The sequence below is a fragment of the Stegodyphus dumicola genome, chromosome 4 (genome assembly GCF_044657685.1).
Source record: "Stegodyphus dumicola isolate Sdum_Otavi_A_Nest chromosome 4, ASM4465768v1".
NCBI classification, from domain to species: Eukaryota; Metazoa; Arthropoda; class Arachnida; order Araneae; family Eresidae; genus Stegodyphus; species Stegodyphus dumicola.
In genome coordinates, this window is record NC_140771.1 from 189,925,418 (window position 1) to 189,945,987 (window position 20,570).

A 20,570-nucleotide genomic window follows, 5' to 3' on the forward strand; every position below is an offset into this window, starting at 1 on the left:
ACAAGGAAGTAAAAATTAAAAGCAATAAACACAGAATTTTATTTCTATTATGATTAATCACTAGGTAGATCCTTGTTAATTAAACTAACCGAATTCATTAAAATAATTGTACAGTTTTTTTTTTTTTTTTTTTTTCTTTCCTTATTTTAGGCGTCTGGCGACTAGTAACTTAAATTTTTAATTTTGTTTAGACGCTATTTATTTAAATTTATATTTTTGGTATTAATAACTTTAAAATTTAAAACATATTTATTAATTAGTAGCGAATAAAACAATTTCCTTAATTCTATTGCCTTGTTACAGATTCTTTTCAGAAAGTCTTTAATCTAGTACCTAACAGTTAGTGTAACTCGAATGGAACGCATCACTTGTTAATTTTTTTACGTCGCTCTTTAAGTCTTGAACAAGCCTTTTATCTTCTCAATTAACACATTTACGCTAATTAAGTCTTCATTGTAGTCCTTCTTATCTTTTACGCTCTTTCTTAAATAATAGAGTACCTTTAGTTAGCAAAAACGTTGAACCCAGTTTAATATGCAAATCACGTTTACCATTAAAACGTTGATAGCGCTTGTTTATCCACCGTAATGAGAAGCATAGTTGTTATTGTGTGTTTTAATCGAGCCAATGATGCTAAAGGATCAGTTTGGAGCTATCTTTTTAAATTTGTTATATCTTAGATTTTCTTTATTAACTTCGAAGGAACTGAGAATTTGTTAAAATTAATTCTGTGTAAAAATTTGGTTCAGTCACGGAACTCCCTCGGATGACGGATTGAAGTTTCATTACTTTACCAGTGAGACGAAAGGAGATATTTGTGTGATAAATTTTAAAAATTTCGATGTAAGAACTTATTTTTTTTTAAATGTAATAGTTTACTATCTAGAAATATCGCTTTAATGAATGGTAATATTTAGAGTTTGTAAGAAATTTTAAGTTCATTAATATATGAAAAATATTAATTAAATCCATCCGACCCTTATTATCAGTCTAGTTTTGTCATAATCGTAACCAAAAAGATAAAGATAAGTATTTTAAGATAGCATTCTAGTACCTAAAGCCGAACAGTATGCATAAAACTAGGGATATTTCAAGAATAGTGTAAGATAAATGAATCTAATTGCATTTATGACACTAATTCTTAGTCATATATCTCGAGCACGAAACCATAGTGCAAGACGCGCATAATATTTTATAAATTTTATCTGCGTTGGAATCTGTAGTTCTGAATTCTGTAAGTCTTTCAGCACAGAAATACTCTTAATTTTAGTTAGCATCGAACTTTTTAAAAATATTCCTTCAAATAGACAATACAGATTAAAAAATATGAAACAGTTGTGCAACTTTGATACAAAAGTTATTAAGGAATATAATACAAAAATGAAAATTCTGATTTTATATGTTTACTAATTTAAACCAACCTAATAACAAATTAAATTCGAATTTTGTGTTTTAATTGCGATGAAATGGATCTTTCAGCCATTCTTTAAATATTATTTCATCCCATAAAAGCGCAATTGTTTTCAATTGCATGAACTAAACGCCGGAGGTAGACGAGAAAATCTATGGTCATCGACGAGCTATAAAAGCGATTATCAATTTTAACTTCTTCGCATTCTTAATGCAAGTTTTGAAGAGCAAAATGTTTTGAAATTTTGAAGAGCACTTTCTATAATGAAAGTGGCAAAAAAGGCATAATCGACATATTTTGCTTTATGGGTACAATTAAATAATTATTAATAGGAATATTAATGCAGTATATGGGAATCGGAGAATAAGAACAAGCTACTGCTCAGAACTTCCGAGCCGTAAACTATAGTCTAGAAAACGATCTTCGTCCTGAAAGATCTACGAGTTTGACGAAGGCACACTACAAACGCTGGGTAATATAAGCCTATCGTGATATTCCAAGAGCTCGCAAAGGATGACAGAAAGCATAATTTAGACTCAAGTATTATCTGAAGTTTGAAAAATGAATGAAGTATAAGAAAATTTCGCGTTATTTATGAAGCAATCCAAGAAAACTTGTTTGAAAGCAAATGTTAAGGAATTCACAAAAACATTCTTGCCTCTAAGAAATAAACTTCAGCTTAATTAAATTCTGTTCAACAGAAATTCAATTTATAATTTTTCGAAACAACAGAATTTTTGAGAAATATAAAATTCACTCAATCAGTCTGTATAATTGTTCTAAAAAGTTAATTTCATTGAAATAACCCTTAGAAAGCCAAGGCTTTCAGTAACCTGTTTGCATAAAATACCAAAACGCCTGTAATTCTGTTTGACATTAGGCATTTTTTGGAAGCAGGAGACTTGAAAAATGAGCAACGCCTTCGTTAGGAATCGAACCACGGATCTCTAGAATACGCGCCCAGCGTGCCGACCACTACACTACGAAGGCATACTAAGAAGGCGGGATAAATACCTTATAACTGTATTACTTATACAGCTTCTCCGAGGACTACTTCAGAGAATTTTAAAGCTACTTGTGATATCGTTTAGTAATGTCCAATTTAATTCATGCTTTACTTAATTTCTAATTTCATTCAGAATACTCTTTTATCTAATTATGAAATATAACCTATTGTCCATTCTTTCTGTGAATATCTGTGCATAATTTTGCTGTGTAGTGCTTGGAGCATCTAACTAGTCCAAATGGAAGGTCAGAAGTTCAAATCGCGGTGAGGGTTTAGATTTATCAATTTCTAGCTTCGAAAGCCTTATAGTCTACCAAAATCATCACGTTTTATAGAATTTACGAGCATATACAATAGTATACACGGTCTCACTAAGAAATGTGTACCCAATTAGAACGTGACTGAAAAACGAACTTGATTTAAATGGGCAGATGGAAAAAGGCTTCATTTATTAAGCTAAGCAAATTTTGTAGTAAAAGCGCATGTCATTATGGACAGGAATTGATTACAGGAATTGATTATCCAACAACGCTGCGTTTGCATATCTGGAAACCAGGAAATAATGAACATTTTCTTTCTTGAACAGACGTAATGATTGATCATTAAAGTTTTAGAGTATAAATTAATTTTATCACAACTTAAGTCGGAACAGAATTCGAATACCTGAAATACGGTAAGACTCGAAAATTTTAACACATATTAGAGTTACAGAAATAAATAATTGAAAATGTTAAGTCATATAAACCAGTTCTATACACATATACGTTACTGAATGATTTTTGACAGAAATTAATACAAAATTGAGGGGAAAGAAGAATTTTCTGCCTATTCTTTCAGCTTTACGTTAATTACAATACACATGTAATATTTTATTTCACGAAAGTTGATGTCTTTTTTGAACCAAACTGATTTCAATTTTAAAATTAATAATTCCTGTATGCTGAAAGAAAGTAGATTGAATCTTGATAGAAGTAAAAAATATTTATTGCATATTTTGATGAATATAATGTGAATTTGTTTTGATATAACTGCTTTTACTTCTGTTGTTATTTAGCATTCTGTTTCTTTCTTTCCCGTTTATTTTCTTTACGTACAATAGTACAAGAATTTTAATATCTTAGCGTTTCATGTTTTCCTAGATAGTCGGGGCTATGTCAGTGCCTGTTTTGTTCTATTGTTAGCATTATAAAAAGGGTCGCCGTTCCTCCCGTTTTTAAGAATCTAATTTTTGGACATTTGCTCGTGTCAGACCAAATATGGAAATCATTTAGTCATTTGATAGGATTGGTTTGCTTTATTTGATTATGGCAAAGCATTTGAGGGCTATCTGCCTAAGGGTGAAAATGCTTTCGTGGTGAACTTTCTATAGGAAACTGGCTTGTATACACTTTACACCTGGGCAAATCACAAAATGGCCATGCAGCCAAACAATTTCCCAGGATTCTATCCCCGGAAAGAACTTCCAGTGTTTAACGATTTTACCACATAACCTTTGGAAGGCATTTAAGCATTTGGAAAGAGCGAAAAATTAGTTTCGCTGTGCATCAGAACAAACACGTCCGCATCGTAATTTCCATGCTTTATTTTTTTAATCATTTGTTCATATTCTCTTCAAACAGAGGAACAAATCTCTGGTCGATATTGAAATTGATAGTGTTATATCTAAAACCACGAAAATAAAGTTACTTTTTGTATAATTTAAAATTCTCATTTGAGTATTTCTCTCCCATTCGATTAGCTATAAACTGTCCAAAAAGAAAAGGTGTTAAAGTGCGCAAACAGCATTAAAATACAAACCATATTAAAGAAGCATAACCTGTATAAATTTATTTATTATGCATTTAGTAAGTTAAGGAATTTAAGAAAAAGAAAGTTCAACATTTTTACTTCCTTGTACGAAGTAAAAAGGAAGTATTGTAATCGCGAAAAGCTTCAAGCTGCATATTTTAACAAAAATATCCACTTTGACCGCCTTCGAACACAATTTAACGATGTTTTTGCGTGATATCTGTACGTAAGGACAGAATAAGAGACTCTTTTCCTCAAAAAAACTAAAAAACTGCTTTTAAATGAATTCTGAAGAGAATTTTTCCTGGCGTCTGTACGAACGTATGTACGTACGTACGTATCTCGTATAACTCAAAACCGAGTAGCCTCAGAACGTTGAAATTTTGTATATAAGACTACTATAACATGTAGATGTGCACCTCGTATTTTTGGTTTCAATCGGCCGCGCCAAACGTATATAAATATATTTATAAATGTATCCACTCTGTTACCCGGCTCAGTGATCTCAGTTTCTTTACTCTTATATGTTTGTAGATTGTACATGTTTTGCTTTAAAAATGATTGAATTATGTTGTTCTTATCTTCCGGTTAAGGATTTTATGCCTTTAGTAAGTCTGTGTGCAATATTTTTAGAATTATCAGCAATTTTAACGTTGTTTAAGTGCCGCTAAGCCTAATAAATTTTTTGATGGCGGCCATTGCTTGTTTACATTTGAAACAACAGAGTAGTGGATTTGTTGCCGATCCAGAGAAACATAGTTTCGTAACAACAAAGATAACGCCTTCATTTATTATTGCGAATTAAATCATGCTTAATCCTTTCTGGCATTTTTTCGAGGAAATAAGCGTTTAAGATTTACTTCGTAATTTTTAATACAGATATTTTGAGTTTTTATGTATTTTTGCCTTGTAGCGAAATGAAAACTGAATTAATTGAATGAGAAATACTCAATCGTCTGTGAAAAACTGTTTCTTTTTTGTTTTGTTTGCTTAATTTATTTTATACATAGTTCTAGCTTTATTACAGTATTTGAATAGAACATGTGGCAACGATTAGATAATTCTTTAAATGATATAAATTTTATGCATTCTGAGTTATAAAATGAACAAAATATATTACTCTTAAGAAGTAAACCTAGCGCCAGAGTGTCGCTATGGTAATGAAAGTGAATTTTAAAGAATGCATTTATTCTATTGTGGTTTATGCGCTGTCGGCGAAGTAAGTTTAATTCAAGCTAATAAGTTTAAATGAAATGCAAGAAAAAATACGTATAATTTAATATTCCGTACAAGGAAATCATGTGGTGTAGACATCAGATTTTTATTTGAATTTCTGTTCTTGCCTTGAAGCAAAATTACGGTTGTTTTTATAATGTTTACTTTCTCCCTTATCAATAGATTCAACTAATTTCAGTTTCGTGCCAATAGTTAATGCATTTCATTTACCCGTATTCAATTGATTCAATTCTAATTAATTTGACAGAGAAATTATAATGTTAGAAACAATTATGAGTACACGGAATAGATACAATTCAGAAGGCATAAATAAAAATTATGAGCTGAACAGTTTGGATAGTTCCAAAATTATGATTAGCAATAACCTTATTTTCTGGTTGGTATGAAATGTTATCTCTAAGTATTGCATTTTTTCATTCTTTAGAAATGGTATTGGAATACTAAATTCCTGAACTAAAATTTTGACGAACATATGACCAAAACAAGAGCCAACGATAAAGCGTATACCAGAAAGCGTAAACAGTGTATTTTAAGTACGCAATTTTCTTTCTTGCAATAACGTAGAAACTCACGCAGAAAACTGAATTAGCCTGACTGGAAATTTTACAATCGTGCCCTGTATGATGCATAATACTAGACTAAATTAATTTTCACAAAGTAATTTCCAATGAAATTTTTAGCTTTTAGGCATTTTTACCCAATTTTCTGTGCTATTTCTTTGTTGCTACATATTCGATGCATATTTCATAAACCTGTCACTTAATTAATAATTTTGAAAATACCTATGGGCAGTACAATAATGCAGCCTTAGCAGAAAATTTTATTTTGCTTTTGAATGTTTTTATCTATTACTTTCTTTTATCAAGTAAAGAAATTATTGTAATCACGAAAAATTTTAGGTATCATATTTCAACGAAAATATCCATTTTGACTGCTGTCGAATGTAATTTAACGATGTTTTTGATCTGTACGTAAGGACAGAATAAAGGACTCTTTTTCCCAAACCGAATTATAAAACAGATTAAAAATGGATTCAGAAAAGAGTTTTTTCGTGGCATCTGTATGTACTTATGTATGTATTTATCTCGCATAACTGAAAAACGATTAGCCTCAGGACGTTGAAATTTTGAATATAAGATTGCTACAACATCGAGTTGTGCACCTCTCTTTTTGGTTGCAATCGATCGCACCAAAAGAATATAAATATCCACTCTGTTACTCGGCTCCGTGAGCTCAGTTTTTTTATTGTTAAGCGTTGCCAAATTTCGCATTTTTAGCTTAAAATGGTTCAGTTATGTTGTTATTATCTTCCGGTTAAGATTTTTACGTCTTTAGTTAATCTGCATGCAATAGTTATAAAATTATCTACAATTTAAAAGTTGTTTAAGTGCGGCTAGGCCAATTTTTTTTTATATACCTGCCAAATTTGCTTAAATTTGAAACTTAATAGAATAGTGAAAGTCTTTCTGCATCTTCATTTTCTCTTTACCGAGTGGGACCAAAAGGAAACTTTAGTCTTGTGCACCGAAAAACTGCCTTCTTGCTTGCTGCCCAATCTGCTTGTTTTTGCTCAGGAACTCTAATTTTAATTGTTAGTTTTTAAATTGTTTTAACTGTATTTATTTTTATTTATTTATGTTTTTCGGTATCGCAGATAAAACATATATAATATCACAGATAAAACACAATATAGAAAAACATTTGTTATATATGTTTATCTATATCTTTCAATCTTTAATGAAGATATTTTGAGTTTTCATGCATTTTTGCCTTGCCACGAAGTAAAAACTGAATTAATTGAATGAGAAATATATCTCTAATAAAATTCAAGGAATTAAGTGTTTCGTACTAGCAGCAATTATTGTAACCAGTCTGTCTCGGACAGAGGACAATGTTTACGAATAGAGCATGCGCATTAGGTAAGCGGTGCTGAATCCTCTGTGAAAAACTATTTATTTTCTATTTGTTCAATTTCTCGTATACATCGTTTTAGTATTTGAATAGAACATGTGACAACGATTAGATAATTCTTCAGATAATATAATTTTTGTGCGTTCAGGGTTATAAAATGAATGAGATGTAACGCCGTTAAGTGAACCTAGCGCCAGAGTGATGCTATGGTAAATAAATATAGCGAATTTTTAAGAGTTAATTTATTCTATTCTGGTTTATGCGCTATCGATAAAGTAGATTTAATTCAATCTAATAAGTTTAAATGAAATGCTTATAATTTAATATTCCGTACAAGGAAGTCATGTGGTGTACACATCAGATTTTTTTAGATTTAATATCATAATTTAATTTCAGCTCTCTCTTGCTTATGTACTTAAATTGCCTTTCATATCAATAGCCTGTAAACTCATTTCTGAAATGTTTGCATTGAAAGGCGTATTTTAATGATTTATGTATTAAATCCTACTACAACTTCCTTTAACAGTTGCTTGAGTCCAATCAGCTAGCATAGATTAAAGCAGCCATGCCAGCAATAACAATAAATGCAGCCTCTACGTTTCAGTGATTAATACAAGATACTAAACGAACCCCTCACTTTGAGATGCATACCTCTCTAATTTATGCAACCTATTCAAAAGCTTTGAACTGAAGATGCAGTGTCAATTATTTATCTCGGAAGACTACCGTCGCGTTTGACCTACAGCAAAATGTTTGCGATATTGAAATTTTGAAGTATGAAGCATATGTAAATTTAATTAATTTTAGTGTGAGAGCATGTTGTCGCATGTCCAGGTTAAATTAAATAGTTCAATACTTTCTTAGAATTACAAATCTCTTGCAGCAGGACAATTTACAGAAATATTATATGGTAGTAAGAGATTTTAAGCAGCACTCAAAAAGAGATTTCACGCAGTCTTAATTAATGAAATTATACAAAAGAAATGATTGAAAATATAATATTGTTCTTGTTACTATATTTTTTATTCTTATTTTATTTTTGCCCCCACTTATTTTTCTCTCATATAAGAAAGAAAATAACTTGATGTTTTTTGTTTAAATAATTTAAATAATTGGTATGTCTGTTATTTTAGGTTTTCCACTTTTCTCCGTCTGTTTTATAATACATTTCGAAATCGGGTGTATTTTTCACACTGATTTGGTGTTTAGGAAGAAAATATTTATATTGCTCTGTACATTAAATTCAAAAGAAGGTAATGAAATCGTAACTATTAGCTGATACCTTGAGTTAATTGCATTAGCAGAAGTGTATGCATTCTGTAAAATGATTCGATGACAGATTTGTATCATCTTTAAAGAAAATCGAAAGATGCTGTTGCTTATAAATAGCTCACTTAATGTTGAAGATGTATATAGTCTTCTTCAGAATCAAGAATTATTTCATTGTAACTATGCATAACTAAACAAGCCCAAAACTCTGATTTTTAAAGCAGCTTAAAAATTTGTTATTAAATAAGAGTTATACTTTACTCAGTTTATTCTAATGACAATGAGACATATAGCACTCTATCTTAATGTGATTCAAACCAGTGACTCAAAGACGAAGTCTATAATGTTCAGCTAAAAAACGCCATTGCAGGCTTGGCCTTTTTCGAATATTTCGAGAAGAGTTTGCTAATAATATATATAAAATATAAAAAATCCCCAATGCGTTATATGGTCTTTACATTTTCCCAAAATAAACTGGCGAACGTGCTTCAACCGAGAATTAACTATAAATATTTTTGTTTAAATCGTATCCACTAACAGGATAAATCTTGGACAACATCCATGGTTAACACAAAGCCACAGTAAATTCTAGGCCCCTAAAAAACGCTTGAAAGAGGGATAACCGACATTATATTTAAACAATAAATATTGTTAAAACTTTACCTACAGTTTCAAGCAGAGAAGAAGTGCATTTAGTTTTGAAAATCAAATCAGTATTCCAATCAAAAGAAGTGCACTTTAAATAAGGAAATAATGAATATGATGAGAAAAGGGAACCAGAAATAGAAAAAGAATGAATATCCTCAGATATGAAAAAATAATAATAAATGATATAAAAAAATAATATTTACCAAAGAATTTGAGCACAATGTTATTGAGTTTAAATTCGCAAAGGAAAGTTGGCTTGAGTTATTTGTTTTACAATATGTTTGTTTATACTCGTATATTTAACTAATGTACACTGCAAAAAAAAAAAAAAAAAAAAGTTCTATATCTCTCGTTCTACTGGGCCGATCGACAAAATTCAAATTGCATTTTTAATGTCTCGAAAGCGCGACTTACGATATATAATAGATTTATATATAGCATTGTTCTAACGCATGTATTTTGACACAAAATCGGATTTTTCCTGAAATAACATACCAATTTTTTTTCCATATTTCGATTCTACGACTCAAATTATGCTTAAATATTAAATTTTGTAAAATTTCTTGCGAAATTTACGGAGAAATTGAAAAATTTATCTTTGGGAATTTTTTTCAAATATTCATTCTTAATATTATGGCAATCTATTTTCCTTTCCCTTCCATAGTGCAGGAGCGGAAACGAAGCCACTTCGTTCCTACCTTTTTACATTGCGCATCAGAGAAAAAAAAATCATATCGTTCCTACTTCCAAATAATTTTAACAAAGTGCTTAAACCACATTTGATGTTATTGTCGTTTTTAACAAATATGCCAAATTTAAAAACGCGCCAATATATAAATTCAAGTATATCTTCGGATATTTTAAATAAAAAAACCTAATTTTTTGTAGATATGCTTATAAATGCATTAACTGTAAGATGACGGTAACATTTTTATAGGTTATAATTCAAATTTGTTTTCGAAAAATTTATAAAAATTATTTAAAAATACAAATTTTAAAAATAAATTATAAAAAGGGGCGAATTTTATTTGGAATGAACCTAAATTTTAAAATGTGAATGGAAGAACCAAATAAGTTTAATAAAAAATAAGATATTAATAAATATATACCAAACTCAATTAACCCTGAGAAGGAAAAATTTTGAGAGGTAACTTTTTAAAAACAACTCGTGCGATTTTTTTTAAAACTTGGCAGTTTGGCGTAATTAATTTGAGTCGTAGAATCGAAATATGGAGAAAAAAATGGTATGTAATTTTAGAAAAATCCAATTTTGTGTCAAAATACCTATATTAGAACAATGCCTCATATAAAACCAATACATAGACTAAGTCGCGCTTTCGAGACATGAAAAACGCAGGTTGAATTTCATCAATCGGCTCAATAGAACGGAAGATACAGAACTTTCCTCCCTACCCCTCCGAAGTGTGCAATTATTAAATTACGTGCTGTAGTAGAGGAAAGCAACTTCCGAATACTAAGATAAAATCTGCTATCATGCCTATTATAAACGAATGCATTTTTTTCCTTTCTGTACTTTTCGCAGACAGTTTTGTTTTACGCTGATGGTCTGAAACTCTGACTTTTAGATTAAATTTATGCAATAAACAAGTGCTGCATTTTTTTTAGGTCCTGGTTTATCAGTAACACATAGAACGTAACCCAGATTAAACAGCAGTTGACTGTATTTAATCAAAAATAGTTTTATGTTATTAGTAAAGAATGCATTGTTTAATACTTTCTAAATCTCTGATTGTTATATGCATTCAAATACGTTCAGTTTATTCTAAACGAAAGGGAATGTTCTTCTGATTTCTATATTTTTCACTAATGTGCATGAAAACATTAATTAAACTAATAATAAAAATGGTAGTTTTCAGTTCTAATTGCATATGAAATGAATGAAGATAATTTTTACAGCTAATTTTAGTAAACACAGAAAAAATAATGCATATTAATTATTCATTTTTACGCATTATAGGAAAATACTAATTATTTTAAGGCTTGATGAATAGCCCCAATCTTCTACAAAAATGCAAGTTCTGAAGAAGTTTGCATCATGATTTTTAAAACGATTAATGATTTTATGTCTTCATATCGATGTTTAACCCAGTTTTTCTGCAACATCAACATTATGAGAAGAGTTTTGATATTTAATTTCTTAGTTTTACTACTTTAGTAAGTACTTAAACTTCAAAGGTTTGGGAGAAAGATTATTGATTTTCCTTGTAATCAGTCTCCCTTGAAGTGTCTTACTTTCCAAAGTTTTTTGAATAGCGAGTAATCACTTTCCTGCTTTCGAGAAACGCCTGAAATTTCAACAAAATCAAGAATAAAAAATTTCAACATATAAAACTTAACGTTCTGGGACTACATTTCATGCCTGATGTATTTTGACGCTATTTGATGCCAGAGCAACTGCTTGATGCTCAGTTCGCCGCCCTCTGGGTTAGCTGGGAATCGATATTTTTACTGGCGCGAAATCCAATGGAGTCAGGCTTCAATTTTTTTTTCTCTGTACACTCCAATAATATTTTCCTGTTACTTATTATATTAGACTGAAGCGTTCGAGATATTTCAAGAAATATCAACTTTAGGAGAAATGTATCCTTTAAGAGAGAGAAACGTAATGAATATTTGTTACTTTACAACCGAAAATGTTTTAGTTTATGCAGAATAAAGAAATATGTCATTCACTAAACAGTTAGGCAAAATAGTTCGGAATAAGTATTTGTTTGGTATTTAATATTTACTTACATGTTATTATTTTATGAGATCCTTTTATTATTAAGTAAGACAAGTGTTTCGTTTCCTTTTTTTCTTTAACATTAATTTCTCTTTATTTTCTGATAAGAATTTTTTGGAGATTTCATATTTGTTTTAATTTTACCATTTTATGAGATCATTTTATTATTAAATAAGGCACATGTTTCGATTTCTTTTTTTTTAATTAATTTCTCTTTGTTTTCTGATATTTACATACTAGAAGCCTCTTTACTCTGCACGACAAATGTGTACGAAAGACCGCCATCATTGCTTAGTTTTAATCCTTGAAGAAAACTAAACAATGATGGTGATTTATTTGATGATTTTAAGACTCATGGTTTTACTATTTTGATAAAAGTAAAATTCATTAAACATTTTGTTTCGTAGCTCCTTAAAAATGTGTTTCAGGCATTCTTATCTAAATAATATCATCCAGATATTTTATGTTCAATTTATAATGAAACGGAATAAATATTGAAATAATTTTGCCAATCTAAAATTCAGAATGAAGTAATTACAAAGAAAATAAAAGTGATTACTTTCTAACCTGGAATAAGTATGCATAAAAAAAATTATCACTACAGTCTATTCACACATATCAATGAATATTTGCGTTATAAAACACTAAATGTCTAGTTTCAAGACTGTAACACAGTTTTTAAATATAAGGGTACTTTATAATTCACTAATCAAATTTTAATTAACAAGTAACCTGCATAAGAGATTTTTTAAAATCCCTTGGAGGTAATTTGACGAAGTTGAAATAAAGAACAGCTATATTTCCGTAAATTAAAACATATAACTATCAGTAAAACTTTGTATACCCAAGTCAAATTTATTAATGGCTGCTAAAAGCGGTATACATTGAAACAAAGTAATTTTAATCTACTAAACTGTAATTATTTATAGTTCCTTCTGTGTTTCAAATAAGAGATAAATAATCACCATAAGGATATCGTGCTAACAGTGTAGAAATATACTGTATCTACTATTTCGTATATTATAATAAGTATTTAAGTTTACATAATTGAACAAACATAGGTTCAAAGCCATGTTTGGATCTTGCTTGTACCCAAGCTTGGATCTACCAGTATTCAGCTGTCTTAAAGTCTCGTTATGTTATGTTATCTCGTTAAAAATGTTAAAATTGAGAGAACCATTGCACAATTCTGATGCAAATAATATAAAACCTATTTTAATATGTTTTACGATTAATTTGCAATACTAAATCTCTAGTAGAAACTAGGCGAAACAACTTTTACTAGTATGAAAAAATACTTCAGAAATTGTGGTACATAGGAAAGAGTAGGTCACTATTGGTCTCAAACACAAATATAGGTGTCGGCTTTTGATTTGCATATGGAGAAATTCTTCTCGCAATTAAGAAATTACGATGACTACACAACTCAGTTTCCAAAAATGATCTGACTAAGAGTCACATAACTTTTAACGCTAGGATAAGCTGCTCACATTTCTCACATTTCTCATTTCACACATTTCACATTTTCATTGCTCACATTTCACACTTATTCCAAGTACCAGTTTATTGGTTTTTCAAGCAGCATCGAGCAACTTCGCATCGAGCGGAGTAAGTTTCTGGGAGGGTGACCTCTCACGTGACTGGCTCCGACGAATGAGCAGTTGCAGTCTAACGACAGGACTTGTTACGACTAAGCACAGGACTTTACTCACCAGTTCGACGATTCATGCCTAACTTGAGCTTCCCAGAACCAAACATTTTACTTAACTCTCTATGCCATGTTAATCACGACTTATGTTGTTTCATCATTTGTGTTCTAGAAATTAACTGGTTATTTCTCTGACATTTTTCGTAGCTACTAAAATGTTCTAGAAGGAGTAAGGCCTTTAGCCTAGGCACCCTGGTGTCACAAACACCACTCTACCGGGGATAAGCTGGTAGGGACCGCAAGCAGGAACCAATGGTGATAAGTACTGTAGAGTCATATGTGCATACAATGTGACGTTGGAGTTGGGAGAAGCTGTTCTTTTGTTTTTAAAATAAAACTTAATGCTTTCATTTTCAGACCCGCTGAAAATATGATGCGCAGGTTACTAACAAAATAAATAGAATAAAGGAAGAGCAAATGATTGAAAAGTTAATTTAATTAATAGTAAATTGGAGAACCCTAGTCTTTCTGAACAGCAGCGCTTAGAAAGAAACAATATGAACAGATGCCCTGTAAATATAATTAAACATTCCGTTATTTAACTATATGGCATTTCTTGGAAGAAAGGCAAACGAAGTTGATAATCGAGCAGTAGCCTAGCCCGGCAACTTGATCAGCGTCTTGTATATATAGTTCATTGAGAAGATGTAACCACTAAATACTGATTCATTAGTCTTATGTAACAATATACAAGTATTTAAATGCATGTAATATGTTTACACATTTCTCTACAATATTCAAATATGTCTTGGCTGTTTTGGTGACGAAATCTTGTAAAATATGCCGGAGGATAGCTACTCAGATAATCAAAGGAGGCATATGCATAGTCATAATTGTACAAAGAGGATGCACTTCCGTTGGGCTCATAAATTATTCTTGTAATCAAAATATAAGTGAGTTATCCATCAAACTAACGAAAACATTCTCTGTTCTTAATATTCCAAATGATGGGTATTTAGGAAGGTTCACGCTTAATAGCATGGTCATACAGAATGAAAGGGCAGCATATGAATATGAACTAAAGGTTACTCATTGCCCATGATCATGTTGAACATTAAGCTGTAAATTTCGAGAAATTGTGTGGTACAAAATGGATTTCCTTTATTTTGTTTGTGATTTTCCTTTTGCTGATCGCTGTTTTCACTGCTCATATGTATTCTTTTATGTTTATGTTAAACAACATCATATAAAAGAGAAATATTATAATTAAATAGGAAATTGATACATAGTTTTCTTCAGTCACGCTCTTGACTTCTGTGTATTCAACTTTTCCTTTTTGCTATAATGTATAGACCTATACATTATAGCAAAAAGGAAATTATTTTCCTTTTTGCTATAATGTATATAATGTCATTTTAAAAATGAATAAAGCTGGAATTTTAAAGAAAGAATTTAGAACAGTTTTTTTTTCTGTCAATGCTAGTAGCTTACTTTCTGCTTTGTCACTATATGATTGTTAATGCGATCATAAATGCCACATTTTCCCCATTACATTTCTGCTTTATAAGGATGTATTTTTCTCGTACTTATTCATTTAGTTTGCTTACCATCTTTATAAATCCCTTATCGAAGAAGAAGTAATATTTATCAGTTTATTAGAAGTCCTATCTCAGTTTTAAATTTTACAAATGAGTATTTTTATAAAAGTATTTTAAATTGTATTGTAAATCTAGGGTAGAATTGCTGCGTTATAAACTCGACATATTAACTCAGTAAAGTTCACTTACATTTTTCTTCGTTACATTTTGAAAAATCTATTATTCTCAAAACCTTACTAGTCTTACAAATCTAGCTAGATCTCTGAAATTTTAAGTGGATTGTTACTAATAATTTCTGTGTTCTTCTATTTCATAATTACAAATCTTGATTGCAGATTTAGATATCGCGAAAGATTTGATATGAGTAAAATAATAACACTCTTTTTTCCTTTATTTAAGGTCACGTATCTAACGTCATCTCTTCTGAGTCAAAAATGACTATCTGGAATCCTGAAGACGAAGAATATTACCAAGGTTAGTTATATATATATTTTTAATTTAATATTCAGATGATTCAATTTTAATGTTCTTAAATATACCACGTTTAGAAATTAAAGTTCCATGCGACTCGGATGCCTAACTAACTAGTTTAAAAATAAATTATGTTTATGTATTAATGAATATAATTGAACTTTTAGACAAAAATATGCATTTAGTTGTTTTAAATATGTTCCATTCATTACGTTATACCTATCAAATAACATAGCTAAGGAATGAATGATGACTTGAAAGATATGAAAACAAATTAAATTTGGTGATTGAAATTACACAAGTACAGTCATTAATGGGCCTATTATATTTATACCACAATAGCGTATCTTGAGAATAATGATCAAGATTCATACTTTTCCGAAAATTCTTATGGATATACAGCTATTTGATTCCGAAATAAAGCAATCCTGATGATTTTTCTTAACTCAGCCTGACTACAGGCTATAAATTTTATGTTCCTTGAAATGGAAATGTTGCACTTGGCATATATTAACAAAGGTATTTAAGCATGCATTTTAACTTTTGTAGTACATTTAATGCGTTAATGAAAACGTTTTTCATGTATGTTTTCATGTTCTACTACTTGAAAATATCGGCAATCTGATTGCTTTTTGTTAGTACATAAATAGATTTTAGATTAAAATATTTGGGTCGGGAAACCCGTCATATGGTCAAGTAAATGAGGCAAGCAGTTTTACTTTTAATTAAAATATAAATAGAGGAATTTATATTTATATTTTTTCCTTCTTTAAATTCGTTTAAATTTATCACTATTGTAAATCTTTGAAAGATTGCGTGTCTAACATTGGTATATTGGAAAATATTTCTGGAAGGCTTTGGAAGACAGACAATTTTTATTTGTTTTGCGTATGAAGAATTTCCTCATAATTAAAACTTTCGTGAAAAGTTGATAAAGTTTGAAAAGAATAATCAGCGTTCGAACATAAACTGCTTAGTTTTAAGTTTTCGGCCGTATTTGGATTTATTTAAATAAATTCTATCTTGTTGAGTTCACAATATTTATCATAAAATTATTTGGGGCTAAGCTTAAATGTTTTAGTGCTATTTCTGAAATTACAAATTTTTATTCAAGAATTATCAAAAAATTCTTTATTCCTTTTCAATTAAGCAATGTTAATGAGAACATAGAATTTTTCATTTAACATTCGTATATTTTCACTAATAAATTCTTAGAATTGCACTCAAGTAAGTAAAGAATAAGAAATTGTAAGACTTAGAATAATGAACAAATGTATTTAAAAGAGACTATTGAAATATGATAACCCACGCATTACTGATTTTTTTTAAGCCTCGACTTGGGAACTGAGAAATGATGGCAAAATAACAGTTTAAACAAATTCACCGAAATCGGATCGTATGGTACAATCTAGCTGAAAAATACAAAATATTCAAGGTATACTGGATGTAAACATTGCTTATAAATAGCAGTATTATCGATAATACGCTTGGAATCAGACTCCTATTTAATTTGTACAGCTTGCCATTAAATTTGCATAAACTTTCTGATCTGCGAGGATAATGTGATTAGAGCCTTGTAAAACAGTGTAGTGATTATCCCAGACCTAAGTATTAGAAAAATTGGAGAAATATTATCACGTGTCAACTGATTTTTTGCGAAGTGAGCAAGCAGTTGTTAGTTAGCCCAGAAAAATTGGTCTGTCAATAATACTATGTGAATTAATTTTATAAAAATCGTTTTATTTTATAGATGAATTTTTTTATATTTTGGACCTCAGTTCTATCAATTTGTAAGTGCACTCTATAACAAAAAAACGACCGATGACATGACCTCTTTCAAACTCTGATAGTTGCTTGTAATGAACTCGAATTCTGCGGCGAGAAATTGTTTTCAGTCGTTAAAAGTATCCTAAATCGCAATGCAACAGAAAATTTTAACAGCAGTTCAAGAACAGCTCCGTATATACACTGAAGTGACAAAAGTCCTGGGATAGCAATATGCAAACATATAGATGGCAGTAGTATCGCGTAGAAAATGTATAAATGCGAAGTGCTTTGGCAGGGCTTTCATTTGTGTTCAAGTTATTCATGTCAAGAGGCTTTGACGTGATTATGGCCGCACGACGAGAATTAACAGACTTTGATCGCGGAATGGTAGTTGGAACTAGACGCATGGGTCATTCCATTTCGGATATCGTTAGGGAATTCAACATTCCGAGATCCACAGTGTCAAGAGTGTGCCGAGAGTATCTAATTTCAGGCATAACATCCCACCATGGACAGCGCAGTGGCCGACCACCTGCACTTAACGACCGAGACCAGCGACGTCTGCGTAGAGTTGTCAATGTTCACAGACAAGCAACATTGCGTCAAATAACCGCAGAAATCAATGTGGGACGTACGAGGGACGTGTCCGACAGGACAGTGCGGCGAAATTTGTCTTCCTTGGGCTATGCCAGCAGAAGACCGACTCGAGTGCCTTTACTGAAAGCACGACATCGCCTGGAGCGAATCTCGTGGGCTCGTGAGCATATCGGTTGGTCCCTAAACGAATGGAAAACCGTGGCTTGGTCAGATGAGTTACGATTTCAGTTGGTAAGAGCTGATGGTAGGGTTCGAGTGTTGCGCAGACCCCACGAAGCCATGGACACAAGTTGTCAACAAGGCACTGTTCTAGCTGGTGGTGGTTCCATAATGGTCTGGGCAGTTTTTACATGGCTTGGACTCGGTCCTCTGGTGCAATTGAACCGGTCATTGACTGGAAATGGATACCTTCAGCTACTTGGAGATCACTTACAGCCATTCATGGACTTCACGTACTCAAACAACGATGGGATTTTTATGGATGACAATGCGCCATGTCATCGGGCCACAATTGTTCGCGATTGGTCAGAAGAATATTCTGGACAATTCCAGCGAATGATCTGGCCACCTAGATGGCCCGATATGAATCCCATCGAACATTTATAAGACATCATCGAGAGGTCAGTTCGTGCCCAAAACCCTGCACCGTCAACACTTTCACAATTATGAACGTCTATAGAGGCAGCATGGCTCAATATTCCTGCAGGGGACTTCCAACGACTTGTTGAGTCCATGCCACGTCGAGTTGCTGCACTTCGCCGGGCAAACGAAGGACCGACAATATATTAGGAGGTATCCCATGACTTTTGTCACTTCAGTGTACATCTGTTGGATGCGCAGTTCCAATGCGCTGGAGATCTCATTATTCATTCATTGGACACCAAATTTGAATCATTTGAATATTTGATCAAAACATTTATGCATACGAAATTTAAAAGCAATTGGATGATTCCTTCTTGGTGCGTCGATTTTTCTGTTATAGATTGTAAATATTCATTATCCATATGAAGTCGAACGGTAACAATATATACGCAAAAAGTTTCTAACGGTATCGTTTACTTAATGTGAAATTTGGAATTTGTTTTAATTCTAATTCTTATTTCTATTTACACAATATATCGTAGAATGCTTTCCTAATACAGTAATGTTTTCTTTAATTAAGATATAAGCTTAGTAGCAATGATAAACTTTCTCTAAATTCATTAACTTGAAACGGTAAAAGACATTTGTGTTAGGAGCATAGAATTAACACTCATATTAGGGTATCTTAAAGCTGTCTTTAGGTTTTGTAATTCTGGGAAAGCAGTGGATAAGAAATTATTTTTTTTATTTTCTCGACTTACAACGTATGGATAGTGTGACGCTGTCTATAGATACCATTGTCCATAATTCAGCATCTTCATCATAAAATTTCAGCAGATAAATGAGGTTGGATAAATATAGAAATACCCCGTTACAGAGATATTAGCTGTTTGTTGAAGCTTAATCGGATGGGTGACAGACGTAATTAGTCTAAGCAGCACCGTTTAACTCACACATTGTGATAACAGTAAAACAACAGTTATTATTTATTATTTGTGATAATTACATACTATATTTATATACTTTGGTTTGAGTTTAATCAATTCCACAATTAATTCATATATACCTCGCAATATATTAAGAATATATATATACATATATATATTTCACATAAAAACTGCTATCTTCTTAGCAAAGCCAACTTTTACATTCCAACCTTTTTCCCATTAAGTAGAATAAATATCTACTGGGATACGGACTTGTTTCATGCATTTATAAAAACTTGTTTCGGATGACAAGCTTACTTAAGAATGAGAATTTCTTCGTCATAAATGCCAGTAAGAGTAACAAACGTACATTACTCTGAGAACTAACCACATTATAGAACTAACCGATTACAGCTATTTTTGCGAAGTTATCCTAATTTCTTCAATATAAAAGACGTTGTACTCAAGAAGAGAGCTCCATAAAAGAGAGAAAAAATAGATTGCTAAGGTAACTAGCCGAATTTCTTGAATAATTGATGAAGATAGGAGAACGCAATGCAAAAGGAGACAAGTTAATTGTAGATTCTGATGTATATCCAGCTAACGATGGCTGAAAATTTGGCATTAGCGTGTGGATACTCGCCAGCATGGGAGAAAGCTCTGTTTTATACAGCGGTAAGTTATTTTTTTGGGGGGGGAAGGGAAATAGAGTAGCAAAGTGAGACGTATAATGAGAGATAACTGCAGGAAGTAATATTTTGTTCATTGTGATATGTAGAAAGTAGTGTTAGAGTATTTTTAAAGTGGATTTACAATATTCCGATTTTTCCTTCTCTTATCTTTAATTATGTCTTGGAATACTTCGTATACTTCAGTAATTAGCTTAAATTTGTGTAAATTATCAGTTTGTTACAATACGTAAAAGAATTAAAACTTTGTAGAATTTCCATTAATATCTATTTTTTCCTT

At 31.2% G+C, this 20,570-nt stretch overlaps 1 protein-coding gene and 1 long non-coding RNA gene across 5 annotated transcripts in view; one reads left to right on the forward strand and one right to left on the reverse strand.

Annotated features, from left to right (window-relative positions):
- The window catches only part of LOC118194633 (neural cell adhesion molecule 2-like), a 700,988-nt gene that overhangs the window by 253,084 nt on the left and 427,334 nt on the right, over positions 1-20,570 (forward strand). For all 3 annotated transcript variants that reach the window (XM_085815883.1, XM_085815885.1, XM_085815884.1), the window contains exon 2: positions 15,658-15,732. In XM_085815883.1, coding sequence (XP_085672009.1) covers positions 15,658-15,732 — 75 coding nt within the window. The remainder of the gene's footprint in view (positions 1-15,657; positions 15,733-20,570) is intronic.
- LOC146997776 (uncharacterized) overlaps positions 1-20,570 on the reverse strand; it is a 620,175-nt gene that overhangs the window by 89,908 nt on the left and 509,697 nt on the right. The gene's annotated exons all lie outside the window — the stretch shown is intronic.